Consider the following 16,971-nt stretch of genomic DNA (forward strand, 5'->3'; position numbering starts at 1 on the left):
AGGTTATCTGTGGCCTCCCTCTTTCAAGTTATTCTAGAGCCAACAGTGTATCTTTGGAGGGTATGAGTAGAGAAGAGGAAAACACCTATGACATTTAAATATGCTGTGTACATTAAAAATACAGCGATATGCATAGGTGTGTCTACATGTGTTTATACTTCTTTAAGAGATGCTTCGTCTTTTAATTGCTCTCAAGCACAGAATGCTGTGCTGCGCTGCTTAGCTGCTCAGTCGTGCCTGACTCTTTGCGACCCCATGGACTGTAGCCCACCAGGCTCCTCTGTCCATGGGGATTCTCCAGGCAGGAATACTGGAGTGGGTTGTTTTGCCCTTCTCCAGGGGATCTTCCCAACCTGGGATCAAACTGGGGTCTCCTGCATTGCAGGTGGATTCTTTACCAGCTGAGCTACCAGGGAAGCCCCAAGCACAAAATACCCGTAAGTAAAATACTCAGCTACACCAGGGACCCACATAAGGACTGAGCAAAAACTCAGTTTCCAGTCAAGCGACGTCCTCGCCATGTGACATGCTTATTACTCCCTCTCCAGAGTACTTGTGCAAGACCTCATGAGGGCCCAGAGGTGCAAGAATTTCAGAGAAATCCTTTTATATAGGTAAGGTCAATATCACAGAAATTGGGTTATCTGCTAAAAACATGAAGCCAGCTTAATAAGACTTAAAAAAAAAAATGTTTGCTTTTCCTTTATTAAAATTTCCTTTGCTGAGGAATTTTAAGAGAATTATAAATTCTGGGGTCTCAAGTTTTACAGTTTTCTACAGAGGTCTGAGTCAATTGTTGTTTCTTCACACACATGAATCTAAATAATCAAATTAAAATGATTTATAGGCTCACATGAACCCCGGGCTCCCGCTGCATTAGTTAATTGGAAAAAGCTGCTATGTATACTTAACTCCTAGCATATAAAAATAGAGAGCCACATATATTATGAAAAGACACTTGAAACATAAATCAGTGCGGCCCGTATGCTATGAGTCTAGATTGTCAGCATTCTTTTTTCTGTTTAAAGATGACATCCTACCAGGTCAGGGCAAGCTTTGGTAAGCTGGAATTCACTGGTTGTGAAATTAATCATCTGCATATCGGTGCCAAACCTATAGAGAAAAAAAAAAACATTTAAACAGTATTCCGATCACCAGGAAAGAACATATGTGTGCATATATACACACAAGTAAACGTGTGTGTTTGTGTGTGCACATCCAGTTCGCCCTGACCTGCCATCCCTGTGCCCGCCCCCCACAGGACCTGGTACGTTGTAAGGGCACAGTAAATACGCGGAACGAACAATGTTGGCAGCACAGAATGTAAAGACTCCTATGGTGACAAAAGCCCCCCATGCAAAGCAGTCCTCTTCCTCCAGATGGTTCAAAGCTGTGGAAGCTGACAGGAGTGCCTCTCAACCAAGGACAATGCCATCTCCCAGCGGCCATCTGGCCACACCCGGAGACACTTCTGATTGCCCTGGCTGGTGAAGTCCTACCGGAATCTACCGGGTGGGAGCTAGGGATGCTGCTCAACAACCTCCAAAGCACCAAGCACATCTCCTCTCTCATCCAACAGTCCGTGTCCGAAACAGCAGCAGCAGCGCTGAAGCTGAGACACGGGGGAGGAGGCGTCACTAAGCCAGAAGAGGAAGTGTTCTAAGTGAGACCATGACTGTGGCACAAAGACAAGGTTAACAGACACAACTTCTGATCTCACCTTGTATCACAACACTAGGCTAAAATATACTAAACCACCACTAAACTCACTGCTTGCACTGCCCAGCAGTCACTGCTTTCAATCCTAAATTTTAGGAGTATACGTGAAGAATCATGACGGGAAAGCTTCCCTGATAAGAAAAGAACAGTCTGTTGGGCCCTGAACCTGACACAGTAACACTGGAGAGCCACACGATGCATGGGACTGGCACGCGCCACCGGGTCTGCACAGAGGGCCGGGGGTCGACGTCACAGGCTGAGCCCACGCACGTCCATGCACAGAACCAGGGAAATGCAAAGGACACTGGACAGTCGCTAACAGTTGCGGTCTTAACAGGACAGGCCCTCAACTCCTCCCAGCAACCACCCCCGCCCTGTGAGAGCTCTGCACCGGCTGGGCATTACCATTTGTGCAGCAGGCGTGCAGCGGCCTCGGGCTTCGGGTACAAAGAGACGGGCAGGAGCTGCAGGGAGACTGGCCAGGAGGAGGGGTTCTTCACCACGAAGTACTTCACCTAGAGGTGTGGGAAGGAGAGTCAGTTCCGGAGAAAGCACCACCCCTGAGACGCAGCTGCAAAGACTCATCACCTGCATCTCACCAGGAACCATCACCTAGGCGATTCCAGGAACGGTCTAGAGAATCAACGGCCTGCATGCGTCATAACAGCCGCACAACGTGAGGCGGAGGAGCTGCAGAAGACGGAAGGAGACGCAGGCCACCGGGCCAGGCAAGGAGAGGCCCTGGGCTGGACGCTGTGAAGTGCGCATGTGAGTGGGATAAGTGGAAACCTTTGTACGGAGACTGCAGATCAGGCGAAACTGTTGTGCTTAATGCTTACGTTTTCTGGTTTTGTTAGACTCTGATATGCAAGAAGATGTCTTGTTCTTAAGAAATTCACCTGGAAGTGGAGTTGGAGCATCACGTCCGACACTCTCACACGGCTCATAAAAAGACGTGTGTGGACAGAAAGGGGAAACATCAAGCCAAGTATGGCAAATGTTAAAAATACATGTATCTGCATGAAGGGCAACTGGGAGTTCTTGGTACTGCTCTTGAAACTCTTCTTTAAGTTGAACTTTTCAAAATAAAATGCTTTTAAAAAGCAGTCTTGGGATGTCTTCCCTAGGAAGCTCCATGAGTACCTGAGGAAGTATAAATTATTACTCAGACCACAGTGGCCTGGCTCTCAGGTAAGGAGACTTTCCAGGTAAAACCTCAAGGCTGGTGGCACTGCCTTTGTTCTGCCCTCCTCCGCCATCAGCTCAGGAGAAGCTTCCACACAGGAAGGGAGCTGAGGATGCAAAAAGCGACAGAGGACGCTCCCTTCCGAGTTGCAAACGCGCTTGCTTCTACTGAAGCCTGCGTCAGCCCCGACCCCCTCCGTGGCTACAGCTGAGTACTGGCTTAGCTGGTGGATTCTGAGCTGAATACGGGCTTCGTAACATGCATCTGCTTAAAGCATTTCAGTCTGTTCTTGAGTTTATTCCTCCTTTTGTTCTTCTGACACCTCCCTCCTAGAAGCGCTGAACGGCATACACGTGTCACTTAAATTCCAACTTCGATTCTGGAACCGTATCTCAAGGTGGAAATACTCAGTTAACGTAAAAACTCAAGCGCCGAGGTGTCACGGACAAAGAAATGAGAAGACGTGGGAGCCTCACCATGCTGTTCCTCAGGGCGGTGGCACTGAAGTTCAACACGAGGCCAGGCTCAGGGACCAAACAAGGCAGGAAGACAGCAAAAGGCTCCGACTCCTTGGGTTTCTTTGAATGGGCAAACCGAGTCACTCCTAAAACAGTCCTTCTGTGAAATTCGTAAAGAAAGAAATTATGGGAAATAATTTTGACATATAAACAAGAAATCACTAAATATCACTCCAACTAAAACGAACAAGAGGCTCTTGGAAAAACACGGCTTATTCAGGGGATGTGTGTGTACTCAGTCACTCAGGCGTGTCCAGCTCTTTGTGTGGCCCCATGGACTGTGGCCCGCCAGGCTCCTCTGTCCATGGGATTTCCCAGGCGACAATACTGGAGTGGGTTGCCATGCCCTCCTCCATCTTCCAGACCCAGGGATCAAACCTGCCTCCCCTGTATTGCAGGTAGATTCTTCACCACGGAGCCCCCTGGGAAGCCTGTTCAGGGTATGGGGGAGGCAAAGCACAAGATGATCTTGGAACACCCCATCTTACTAGAAAGCAAGGAAGTGCTCAAAGAACGATGGGTACGCACCAAAGACCCAAAAGCTAGCCTCGGCGGGCTCCCATCAGCCTAATCTGGGACAAACTGACCTCAAAAATAATAATGACGCTAATGATGGTAACGAGCAAAGAATTCATAGTGATGCTCCAAAGAGTGTAGAGTGAACAGAATAATTAGCAATATCACCATTTTTGCAGCCATCAATTCAATAACTGATCCCAGGCAATGATTATCAGTGGGCGCCAAAATCCTACGGTGAAACATTCTCAGCGAACAGGAAATGTGTACAGACTCAAACTACCAGAGCACATATTATTTATTCATTGTAAAAGGAAAACCATAGGCTGCAATGGAGAGGGTCAAATGATTCAACCAAACGACGTCAATAATGGGACAGATTGATATTTATGTCCCTCCTCAGGTGACGCAATGATAAGGACACAGGAGCAACCAAGTCATGAGTACTCTTCCCCAAAATGTTTAACAGGAATGTAAACCTGAAGAAGCGATCCCAAAAAATCCAGAGTGTTGAATGTGCCCTAAGACAGCTGGCTATGACGCTCTGAAACATCACACTATGAAAGATGAGGAAAGGGGGGCACTAAAGAAAAGTAAGGGAACATGATGACTAAATACGAGGCATGCTCCTTGGATGCATCCTGGATTTTAAAAAAGGAAGACAGCTATAATGGACATTCTGGGGTCAACGAGGGGCTTTCCTGGGTTCAGATGGTAAAGAATCCGCATGCAACGTGGGAGATCTGGGTTCAGATCCGCATGCATCGCAGGAAGATCGCTTGGAGAAAGGAAGAGCTATCCCCTCCAGTATTCTTGCGGAGAATTCCATGGACTGAGGAACTTGGCAAGCTCCAGTCCACGGGGTTGCTAAGAGCTGGACCTGACTAAGCGACTAACACTTTCACTTTCACACGAGGGAAATGTGAGTCTGGGCAGTTTATTAATTCAAATAACCCCATCAGTGTTAAGTTCCTTGGGTATGTAATGACGGTGAAGTTACATGCAGGAGAATGTTCCTTAGGAAAGAAAGTCTTCCCTAATAAAGCGCTAAGGGCTGAAGCGTCCTGGTATCTACAGCTTCCTTTCAAAGGACTCAGCAAAAAGGAAGTGTGTGTACGCGGGCATACAGACGCAGGTGGAGAGAGAGAAAACAGCAAAAGTGGTAAGATGCAAACATCTGGTGAGTCCAAATTAGGAATATTTGAGTGCTCATCATACTATACTTTTCAACCCTTCTGAGGTTTGAAATTTGTCAAAATACAGGCTGGATATTAAACACTCACTATTGAAATTTCAGCAAAGATTATGTTCAAGTGTCCCCTCCGCCCCCCAGTGCGGAATATAAAAAACAAACAGAGGTGGAGAACATACTTGCAGACGTCCCTGTGTTTTAATTTCTTCCATCTTTCATACAATGTATTTGCAAGTTCGGAATCCACATCCCAGGTAGACCGATCCAGAGAAAGGCTCCCTTCCCAGTTAGGATTTTCTACAAGTTAGATCAGACTGACTGTTTAGATGCACAGGAAACACAGTTCACTTAGTAAATAACGCCAAGGGTTGAGGGCTAAAACTTCTCAAACCCAGAGGACAGTAAAGTGGTCAGTGACTCCTGTCCGCTGACTGCTCTGCTCCAGGTTCTTCTAACTCAATGGTAAATGAGATATCAAATCAAAGGAACATGTATAAAACAAAACTGAATCGAATTATGTGAAGGTAATAACATAAAAGACACATGGCTCATGAATACCGCCTGAAACAAGGGAAAAATCTTACTCAGACATGTTCAACAGCTGCAAACCTAGAAGGCTAAACTGCGCCAGGAAGCGCTAGTCGTCTCTGAGCTGGGTTACCGGTCAGGGCCAGTGCGCAATCAGGCGGCAATCCTCAGAAACGAGGGCTGCGAGCAGGGCTCAGCCTAGCGGCGCCTGTTTACACTCAAACGGGTCCCTGTCTGCTGGCCTGCCCTGCCTTGTCTGTGCTAGAAGACAAGGGTGGAAAAGTGGGAGTCATCCAAAGGAAACCTCTGTGCTAGAACGCTCTCCTTGGGCTATATATTTTAATAAGTCAACAGGCAGCAAGGAAACTTGGAACAGCTTTCTCTATCGACACCTTGGCCTCCAGTCTCACACAACAACGAGTGCTCCCTATAAGATGCTTATACTCTCTTCAAAGACAATTCCAAATTATCATTATTATTTTTTTTTTACTAACTTCTAGTCAGCCCTTTTATAAAAGAATCAGAGTCCAATTGTTCCTGGCGACAAGGTTGCTATTATGATCAAACATCGTGTTTGAAAAAGTCCCTTACAGAAGTGCAAGTTAAGACGTAAGGGGGTGTTAATTACACAGGTACCTCAGACGGTTCTGGAGGATTCTTAATAATTTCAAGTCATTTGGTTAATGATCATGCTCTTAAAGAACAGAATATGATGCAATGATGTTAAAGGACTAATTATTCCATCTACAAATGTGAATCTTCCTCACTGCTTCCCACCCCACCCAACACTAGAGGTCTACAGAAAGCCTAAGGGCAGAATACTTACCTGCTTTTGATTTTCCCATGAAATAATGCATGCCACAATGTGCTATCACTTCAAAACCCAGACTCCCTTCCTAGATTGAAAAGTAATATATGAATAACTTAAAACACAACACTAAACACAAAAATCCTAACGCACTCAAACGCATAGCACACATGGGCCTCCACCTCCGCAAACTTCCCTTTAACCAGAAGCCAAACAACTAGGAAGTGATTTCTTGGCCTTCTTTCTCCTTGATTGAGAGCTCTGACTGTCTCTCGCAGCAGGGTCACTACAATGGATTCTGTGCAATAATCTACACCCACAGTGGCACCCCCAGGGCCCTACAGACACCAAGCTGCCTTCTAAATTAAAGATTAACTTAGTCTCAGGATATTCTCAGTAGGGTTTCTAAAACACTGTATTCTAATCCATCATAACTCCTAAGCTATTCAGGACATTTAAATGAATGTTCCACTTCCTAAGTCGGGAAAGCACGGATCACCTCTTCCACACTCCTGCAGCCTGCCTGCTCCCTCCCAGTCACTCTTCTCATATGCAGCCCTTGATGGAAAAAGGAAATATCTAAGAAACCTCCCCTGCTCAAAATATGGATTAATAAAATTAACCTCACATTTTGTTTCCCATACTTTTAGAAGCCCTATCTTTAAGGTTTTAGCAAAACATAAGGCAATTCTATCTATGAAACACCAACGCTAGTGAGAAAAATCATAAAGATGGTTGCATGAATGTCTCATAGTGAAAAATTAGAACCCAGCATTATACAGAAGAGCTTGGATCAAAAAGAAGCAATAACAGTAACTAAATGAAAAGAAATAAACATTAAGAAAAAATGAGACATGTTTAAGGTAAGATCTAAATTAAATACAATATACAAAGACTTTAGAAAGTATTTGCTTAATCGCGAATCCTTTCAGGCTTTAGATTATGGCCCACTAGGAAATAAAAGGATTATGAGCAGCTGAGAGTCACTTACCAGAGGTCTAAATAAAGCATTTAACAATTTAGTTTATTTGAAGTCACTGCAAATACGTACTAATGGCACAAACGTGTTTACGATAGCAAGCACATAGTCCTTGCTCATTTTGGACATAGGTGAAAATGAGATCGACTTGTAATACCTTATTTCACTTGAAAATTACTTCATGTATTACTTTACAAAAAATAGAAGCTGTTTTCAAATAGATTTCCATATGAAACAATTTATCATCTAAGACTGGCCTGGTAATACCCATTAATTTCTTAGACAGCCTTAGAAAATATGAGGTCAACTCCATCAACAAAATCCAAGCACCATAAGGTAAGCTAATAAGAAGAAATAGTAATTATTACAAAAGTTATAAATCATTAGCATATGTAAACAATACCTTGGTGGGCGCTGAGTAAATCTGAAGAGGTATTGCAAAAGCAGCACCTATGTTTGTAGTCAAAAATACATGGGTGAATACATTTAGGGCAATGTCTTTAACAGCAAGTTTCAAAGAAAATATTTTCCAACAGCCTGGAGGTAGAAATAAAGGGCCAGTGAAATTCAGAATCTAAAAAGAAAAGAAGTAAGAGAAATTACTTTCCTAACTAATGCTAATTATGATTAAAATCATCATACTGTGTGATACTAAAGTTCTTCTACACTTTGAGAAATAAAACGTTACTCAATCATTTCCAGTCAAATACCTACATTTTTCTATAAATAATGTGTCATTTAATATTTAACATGCACTTGTTTTTAAATTCACAAAAGTAATCTTGACATGTTCATAGCCGGTATTTTACCAAAACCTACTATTTTATCATGAAGAGGCTTATTTTTACTAAATGTAATCTTCTTAGGATAGATTATAATTTATAATATTTTTAAATAATGGTAGTAACAAACATCTCTAATGGGATGTATCCTGGTCCCTTTGAGCTCCTTGAACAATAGTTTGAAAAAATAAAGAGAGCCTAAAAGTAATTCTGAAAATGTTAAAAGAAACATACTTGCTTTAAAATTTGTAAGTGAAAGATTTTATAAATAATTAATTTCATAGTATTTGACCTTAAACAAAGCTTAAAATAGGCTAAAACTTAAATAAAAATACCATATGTACCTTTATAATGTGCTTGGTCTCCTTGGAAACAAACACATCATTTAATACAACACCACGGTCAAAATGGTTGAGGTACCACATGGACCAAAGCCCTGAAGTATTCTCGTGATTCTCTATGTGAAACTGGGTGGCAGAAGGGTCCATTCGAAAATACCTGCGAACACAGGACAGTCACAACATCAGTCCCATGTATGCAGACAACCGTAAGGGCGAGAATGAGCCTCTAACTCCAACAGAACGGTCGCATATAACCCTAACCTAATCTAAAAAAAACCACAGTCATTGCATAAAAGCATCACAGAATGAATGTCAGCGCCTTCTTCAGCCTTCCTGCCCACAAGCGGAGCATCTGAAGGCCCAAGGGTGCAGTGTGGCCAGCACCAGGACAGCTCACAGAGGCCACCAGGCAGAAACCAGACCCCGAAGGTAACTCAGAAACGTGGCGGGAATGTGCTTTCCTCCTTCCACACACGGCTGCCTGGCCCGGATCCCATCCACCACCTCCATCATTCAGCTTCCCCTTTCCCATCCTGCAAACACCCTTTCACAGCCTTCTAGCATTGCTAACTCTGCAAGAGTCCAGAGAGAGAATCACACAAGTTATCACTTCCTTGTTAAAGTCACCTCCGGGCTACGGCAGGGCAGGGAAGCAAACAATTCCAGGGAAAGAGGAATGAAACCCACCCTTGAACCACAGGGGAGGAGAGGCACGCTTTTAGTGTCGGAGAGTCTTTTTTCTTTCTGTCTTCTCTTACCCCACTCTCACAGGACGGAGCTGTTGGGAGGCAGGAGGAAATAAATGTGAAGAATCAGTATCTCTTCTTTCATTTGCCCAAATGAAAATAACTGTTTTATCTATAACATTTTAATCACTTCACATTTTTGTCTCCATTAAAATCGTGCATGAGATATAAATGGTAAAATCCTTTCTTGAACACTATCTTTCTTCCTTACTGGCTGGTTGTCAGTTACCCAGAACATGGTACTACCCCCCTCTTTGCTAAACCAACCTCTCATTTCTTCTTTTGGAGGAAACGAGAGTCAACGCTTTGTGGCTCTCCTTTAGTAAAGAAAGATCTTAAGAGGCAAGATTGAAGGCAGGAGGAGAAGGGGACGGCAGAGGATGAGATGGCTGGATGGCATCACTGACTCAATGGACATGAGTTTGAGTAAACTCCAGGAGTTGGTGATGGACAGGGAGGCCTGGCCTGCTGCAGTCCATGGGGTCGCAAAGAGTCGGACACAACTGAGCGACTGAACTGAACTGAACTAACAGGTAAGTCCTTGGATCTGCAGAGACGACAAAAGTGAAGAGTCAAGCCCACTAGGGTGGGTGAAGAGATGCGTGTGGAGGTGTAAGCCAGACATGAACAGGTGGACCCAAGATCACGAGGAGCCACAGCCAAAGCGGGACCTCGCTGCCAAAATCCACTGCTGAATCGTCACTCACTCAATGTGCTCCTTGAGCCAGGTCAGGACACCGTCCCACTGGTACTGAATTCTTAACTCTGATACTAACACCTGACTTTTTTTCTTGCTGTGTGTTAATATACGTTCCCCTCCTAAAATTCAAACACTAACAAAAAGATGTGAAAATAAACGTCTACCTTTCCCTAGACAAGAGAAACAACTGGCAGCAGACTCCAGGCATCCGTCCAGGGCTCTAACACACGCACACACACACAGGGCCCCTTAGAGAACCACCCTGCTGAGACTGCAGACTCCAGGCACCCGTCCAGGGCTCTAACACACGCACACACACACACAGGGCCCCTTAGAGAACCACCCTGCCGAGACTGCAGACTCCAGGCACCCGTCCAGGGTTCTAACACACACACACACACACACACACAGGGCCCCTTAGAGAACCACCCTGCTGAGACTGCAGACTCCAGGCACCCGTCCAGGGCTCTAACACACGCACACACACACACAGGGCCCCTTAGAGAACCACCCTGCTGAGACTGCAGACTCCAGGCACCCGTCCAGGGCTCTAACACACGCACACACACACAGGGCCCCTTAGAGAACCACCCTGCTGAGACTGCAGACTCCAGGCACCCGTCCAGGGCTCTAACACACGCACACACACACAGGGCCCCTTAGAGAACCACCCTGCCGAGACTGCAGACTCCAGGCACCCGTCCAGGGCTCTAACACACGCACACACACACAGGGCCCCTTAGAGAACCACCCTGCCGAGACTGCAGACTCCAGGCACCCGTCCAGGGCTCTAACACACACACACACACACACGGCCCTTAGAGAACCACCCTGCCCACACTGCATCCCTGTGTATGATTCTTAATACCTACAGAGGCCTAGGTCCCACCCCCATGCAGATGAATTACAATTTAACCAATCTCCTGTTCTGTTGCCACAAACAGTGCATATTTCTGTTAGTACAATTCTGAATATACACAAGTGTATATCTCATGAAGACACACTCCCAGGAAAAGCTCGGAGAAGCAGAGTTCAGGATCAGAGAGCATACGTGCACATCTTAAGTGTTCAGAGAAAGGACCAATTTCCTCTCCTAAATAGCATGTATCAAATTATACTCATGTCAAAAAAATCAGTGTTGTTTTCCTTCTAGTCACTACTAACACAGAATACTAACAATCTCTAATCTGCACAGACCCAAGTCCTAAGTTATACCTCACTTACTGCTTTGAATTAACATTCCTTTCAATATAAGTGAGTCGGGTCTTGTTTTCCTATATTTAAAATGCATTTCACTCCTTTGCAGAAACCTCCTGAACTGTAAGTGAGACTGAGGACAGGACTGGGTTGGACACTCACTAGGTATCCTGCACTGCATCCTACACAAAGAAACCAAACTGGGGGTGCACAACCCTACCTGTAAAAGCAGTGCGTCCCTCACACGTGTACAACCCGGCCTTTCAAACCACCAACTGAGTTATGATCTGTAAACTCAAAACCCTACTCACGTGGCATCATAAGAGCGGCACAGCACTGTTGCTTCCATCAGGCCACCTCTTAGAACTGCTGAGGCTGTGGAACTGAAAGGAAGCCCAAGCGCCTAGGCTGTAGCTGAGCCGTCGCAGAAAGAACTAGAACCATAGCGACTAAACGACGAAAACAAGAAGACAGCCTCCAGCATTTTTAAAATCTGTACCTTTGCAAGTAAAAGAAGCAATTTTTGTAAAGTTGGTTTTGGAAGTAGGTAGGAGTACCGGTTCAAACTGCAGAGACAGGACATCTCTCTGGGAGAAATGACGCACATCCTGTAACAAAAACAATCCACAATACTGCTCTTAGCGGGGTGGAGGCTGATCCAGGTGGAATCAACCCTGTTAAAATGGCTGAGTAGCTCAGGATGGCATAGAGAGCAACTGTTCAGTAGCAGGGGTAATGACACGTGCTATTCTGTAATAGCACGAAGGGGTGCTGACAACCTTCATCCAAATATGGGCTCAAGCAAGGGAAAACGGGTTTCAATGGAAGCAAAAGATAACAGAGACAAGTGTTCTCTCAAAAGTCCTCATGTTCTCTAATTAAATATACACTTGTAAGTTTAAAGTATACTTTACACAAGTATCTAAAATTACCTGTATCCATATAAGGCTGTTTCCTGAATGTAATATATACATATTCACTGCTGAATCATCTGTTCAAAAGAATCAAAGTAATGAGATTAAAACAAAGGGCCATCTCATTCTCACTATTAGTTAAAACATCACCTAGCACAATTCTCTTAAAAAAATGCAATTCATCTTCCAACATGAAAATTGAAATGAGGAGCTGTTTTCTGGTGGGTATTCTTCAAAGTCACAAGAAAAAGGACTCTGGCAAAAAGACTCACCTGTCAACACAGGCTCTCTAATGATGGACTGCTAATAGAAAAAGTCTGCGTGTAGGGTCACACTCCTGCTCCCTAGATGAAACTAACCAACTGGACAGCTTCCCAGAAAGCTGTCTCCTACTGATCAGACAGCCCCTCACTTCCTTACTTGACAACCACACTTGGGAAAAATAAAAGCCTGGACCTCAGGATGCAGGCTTCCCTTTAATCCTCACCAACAGAAACGCTGCCCATGCTGCAGGAATCTTCCCTGCACTCAAGTCCACCTGGCCATCCTGGGAACCGGCAGAAACTCGGAACCCCAGGACGAGAAGGCTCTCCTGCCGACCCCTGACTGCTGTAATCAGTTCTGAGGACGGGAAAGTAAACTGTGTTTGGTCAACAATTAAGGCCAATGTAAAACTGTATTTCGGTACCAGAACAGTGTTGATAACCAATGGCAAAGCTGACATGGTAAAATTCATGGATCCTAGGTCCTCTACAAAATCTCTTAGAAACTTAAACTGATAAACAAGGTTATTCTTGCTAAGTAGGATGCACAGTTTCAAAGGTAAAATCCATAGACGGGAACACTGTAATTCACACTACTCTGACTTGTCAGGCATCCAGGATCAAGCCATACCAGGCACATACCATCAACTATGAAAAATACAAGCAGGATGACCTGGTCAACTGAGCTTCTGCAAGTCATAAAACAGAACCAAGACACAAGACGTAAAATACTGCATAAATGTTTATATGAGACTGCGGTGCCCATTTAATTTGTTCACCGTCTTCAAAACGTCAAGAAAACTATTTCTCGGGAAAACACAGAATGGTCTGCTGTTGCCACTTAATTTACTTTAAAAAATAATACACCCTTACTAGCAGATGCAGACTGAAAACTAGTCACTACTGCAGGGTTTCAATAACAAAAGCAAAATCTCCTTGTCTTGGATCACAGCAATGCAATCTGCGATCTCTCAGTAAATGAAATGATTCAGAAAGACGATGCGGGTGAACCAAAATATATTTCAACAGAAAAGTTTACAGATTCTGCCATACCTGAGCTCTCAGATTTATCTGTAGCTACATAAATAATAGAGAGATGATCTAACAAATCTTGCGTGTTTTCTTCAAATTCTTTGGAGGTGTTTTCCATTGTTACGATTATGCTCATCTGTAACCGTAAAACGTCATCCGATTCCACATAACAGCTCTGAGATCGGAGGGATGGGAAAAAAGGGAAAACTCGAGAAATCAACTTAATTCTTTTATTTCAAATCTTAGGGGGGAAAAGCACTTGGGGGAAAAGCATATGCTCTTCTGCAAATAAACACGCTGTTTTATTTTTTATTTCTAAACAAAGAGGCAGGAAGGAAACACTGAATTTTTAATTTTACCTTTAGTTGCTGGCACACTTTATTATGTAAACTGCACTCCAGCTGCACCTGCAAGAGGCTGGAATTAGTGGTTTCCGCCTAAAAGAAGAAAAAGGAGGGAAAGAAATTACAAGGAAGCAAAAGTCTCAATCTACTATCAATAGTAAACAATCTATCACTTCATCAGAAATTAGATTTCTTCATTCATTTTATTCATTCAACATGTACTTGAGCCTCTGCTAAATGTAAGGCAAAATTCTATTTGCTGGGAATACAACAGTGAATAAAACAGAAAAATCTCTTCTGTCACTGAGCTCACATCTAATGGAAATCACAAGCTCTCCCATGGGCAACATGAAAATTCCTGTTATGGCAATAAGCAGATAAAAATGTTCTAAAGATACACAGGAACACTGTTGCTTGGCATTTCTTATATTTTTTTTTAACATTCTGCTCCAACATAGGCGCCTGCTCTTATTTAAAAGTAGGTTCACTCTGTTCAGTTCAGTTCATGCTCAGTCATGTCCGACTCTTTGTGACCCCATGGACTGTAGCACGCCAGGCTTCCCTGTCCATCACCAACTCCCAGAGCCTACTCAAACTCATGTCCATCAAGTTGGTGATGCCATCCAATCATCTCATCTTCTGTTGTCCCCTTCTCCTCCCACCTTCAATCGCATCAGGGCCTTTTCAAATGTCAGCTCTTCGCATCAGGTGGCCAAAGTATTGGAGCTTCAGCATCAGTCCTTCCACTGTACATGCAGGACTGATCTCCTTTAGGATGAACTGGTTGGATCTCCCTGCAGTCCAAGGGACTCTCAAGAGTCTTCTCTAACACCACAGTTCAAAAGCATCAATTCTTTGGTGCTCAGCTTTCTTTATAGTCCAACTCTCACATCCATATTACTGGGAAAACCATAGCTTTGACTAGACAGACCTTTGTTGGCAAAGTAATGTCTCTGCTTTTTAATATGCTGTCTAGGTTGGTCATAGCTTTTCCTCTAAGGAGCAAGTGTCGTTTAATTTCATGGCTGCAGTCACCATCTGCAGAGCCAATTAATGGTTCTGATGCCTGGCTCTCATCAGTAGAATGACCTTAGATGCTGTGACAAAACCATAGGAGAAGGTCCACCATTCACCTGGCTATCATTTTTAATAGGTGGAAGAGAGGCGGATGGCAGAGACAAAAGTATATGAAAAGATGGCAGACGTTCACAAAGTTCAAAGATCTTAACGCGTGGGATGACATCGAGGAAATGCAGAGTGCATCCAGGCATATGGCCATTTGGGTGGGAGGGCGGGGGCAGCAAGAGCTAACGCACAGCAACGTCAGGCCTGCAGCACGCCAGTCCCGAGGGTCCCCTCTTCTGTTGGGTCCGACACGTCTGGCCTAGTAATTACAAAGGCGGCACGTGGCTTGGCAGTCTCGGTCAGAACACCAGAAAATGTCAGCAAGGTACGAAGGCATTCCCCACATCCTCGGCTGACTCACCTGTGGGTACACGTCAATTCACTCCCGGAGGATTTCATTTTAAGTAGAATCACCACAATTACGTTTAATTTGTTAGATTTATAAGAATATCTAAGTGTATTAAAAATACATCTTTAACTACCTCAACTGTCATTCAGCAATTAATGTATAAAACAAGAATGAAATACAGCGGATCCTCAGTTCCATGGAAGCAGACTGGAAGGAACTTCAGCATTCTTGGGAGTGTGGTCCCTGGGGGCTCCTGGATCCCACCCCCTGCAGACGCCAAGGGACCATGGCATATTACACTTTAAAGTGTGGTAAAAATAGTTAAGGGGTTTAACCAAGCTGGGCTTCCCTTATGGCTCAGCTGGTAAAGAATCCACCTGCAATGCGGGAGACCTGGGTTCGATCCTTGGGTTGGCAAGATCCCCTGGAGAAGGGAAAGGCTACCCACTCCAGTGTTCTGGCCTGGAGAATTCCATGGACTGTATAGTCCACGGGGCCGCAAAGAGTCGGACACGACTGAGCGGCCTTCACTTTCACTTAACCAAGGTTGCAAACAGGACCAAACATTTAGCCAAGGCTCTTTTAAAAAGTAATTGCGCAAGAGAAACACCAATACGGTATATTAACACAGATATATGGAATTTAGAAAGACGGTAACAATGACCCTATATGCAAGACAGCAAGAGACAAAGATGTAAAGAACAGACTTTTGGACTCTGCAGGAGAAGGCGAGGGTGGGACGACATGAGAGCACAGCACTGAAACATGTATATTCACGGATGAGAAACATGACGAGGGCAAGTTTGATGCGTGAAGCAGGGCACTCAAAAGCCAGTGCTCTGGGACAAGCCAGAGGGATGGGGTGGGGAGGGAGGTGGGAGGGGTTCAGGATGGGGGACACATGGGCACCTGTGAGTGATTCATGTCAGTGCACGGCAAAAAGCACCACAACACTGTAATTACCCTCCGATTAAAATAAATTAATTTTTAAAAAAGTAACTGCTCGTATCAGTTAGATTTAAACAGTAACATCATCTGTAAACTGAACCTCAAATCTCAAGGAAGAGCTCCATTTTTCATTTGTCTTTCTGTGAGCCAAGTCCCACATCAAAAACAGAAACAAAGAAAGCCCACCTACTCCTTGAAACTGTCAGTCAAGCTCTAAGTGACCCCGTGTATCCCAACCCCAAAGAAACCCCCTTCTGCCCGACCCTGCTCCCCTCTTGGCGTCTCCTGGTGTCTCTCTCACCCTCTTTGGTGCGTCCGCTGGCTCTGCTGCCTCCGGCACAGCCGTCACAGTCACTGCAGATTCCGTCTGTCCCCTGCTCTCTCGCCCAACAAGAGGGGCGACCCTGCCCTCTCGCCCGACACGCCGAAGCCACCCATGCTTATCTCATTGGTGCAGGCGTCTCTGCACACCCACACGTGCAGCCAGTGCCTAGGTGCCCCCCGCACCCTCACACACAGCCCCTGCTGGGGGCTGCGTCTGCACACCACTCCCCATAGCACTGCTTAGGCCAGAAACCTGGAAACCAACCTCCCCGTGCCTTCTCACTCAGCCTCCCCCAAAAACCCAGAACCCAGGCGTACTGAGCGGCTGTCTTCTGCAGCCCCTGGACGTGTTCACTTCCCTTCATTCCTAACACCCTAAGGACCGGGCCAGCACACTGCCCATGGGCCAAAACCAGCCTGTGTGTAGATAAAGTCCGGTTGGAACATGGCCACGCTCTCT

General features: G+C 44.9%; 1 protein-coding gene across 14 annotated transcripts in view; it reads right to left on the reverse strand.

Moving 5' to 3' along the window:
* TMEM131L (transmembrane 131 like) overlaps window positions 1-16,971 on the reverse strand; it is a 173,390-nt gene that overhangs the window by 40,143 nt on the left and 116,276 nt on the right. For all 14 annotated transcript variants that reach the window (XM_042234251.1, XM_027956227.2, XM_027956226.2 and 11 more), the window contains 12 exons: window positions 13,781-13,858; window positions 13,443-13,596; window positions 12,145-12,203; window positions 11,712-11,820; window positions 9,257-9,347; window positions 8,573-8,726; window positions 7,850-8,020; window positions 6,486-6,555; window positions 5,311-5,428; window positions 3,382-3,523; window positions 2,125-2,234; window positions 1,041-1,113 (listed from right to left, as the gene is read on the reverse strand). In XM_042234251.1, the coding sequence (XP_042090185.1) occupies window positions 1,041-1,113; window positions 2,125-2,234; window positions 3,382-3,523; window positions 5,311-5,428; window positions 6,486-6,555; window positions 7,850-8,020; window positions 8,573-8,726; window positions 9,257-9,347; window positions 11,712-11,820; window positions 12,145-12,203; window positions 13,443-13,596; window positions 13,781-13,858 (1,329 nt within the window). The remainder of the gene's footprint in view (window positions 1-1,040; window positions 1,114-2,124; window positions 2,235-3,381; window positions 3,524-5,310; window positions 5,429-6,485; window positions 6,556-7,849; window positions 8,021-8,572; window positions 8,727-9,256; window positions 9,348-11,711; window positions 11,821-12,144; window positions 12,204-13,442; window positions 13,597-13,780; window positions 13,859-16,971) is intronic.

The sequence above is a fragment of the Ovis aries genome, chromosome 17, assembly GCF_016772045.2.
Source record: "Ovis aries strain OAR_USU_Benz2616 breed Rambouillet chromosome 17, ARS-UI_Ramb_v3.0, whole genome shotgun sequence".
Taxonomy (NCBI): domain Eukaryota; kingdom Metazoa; phylum Chordata; class Mammalia; order Artiodactyla; family Bovidae; genus Ovis; species Ovis aries.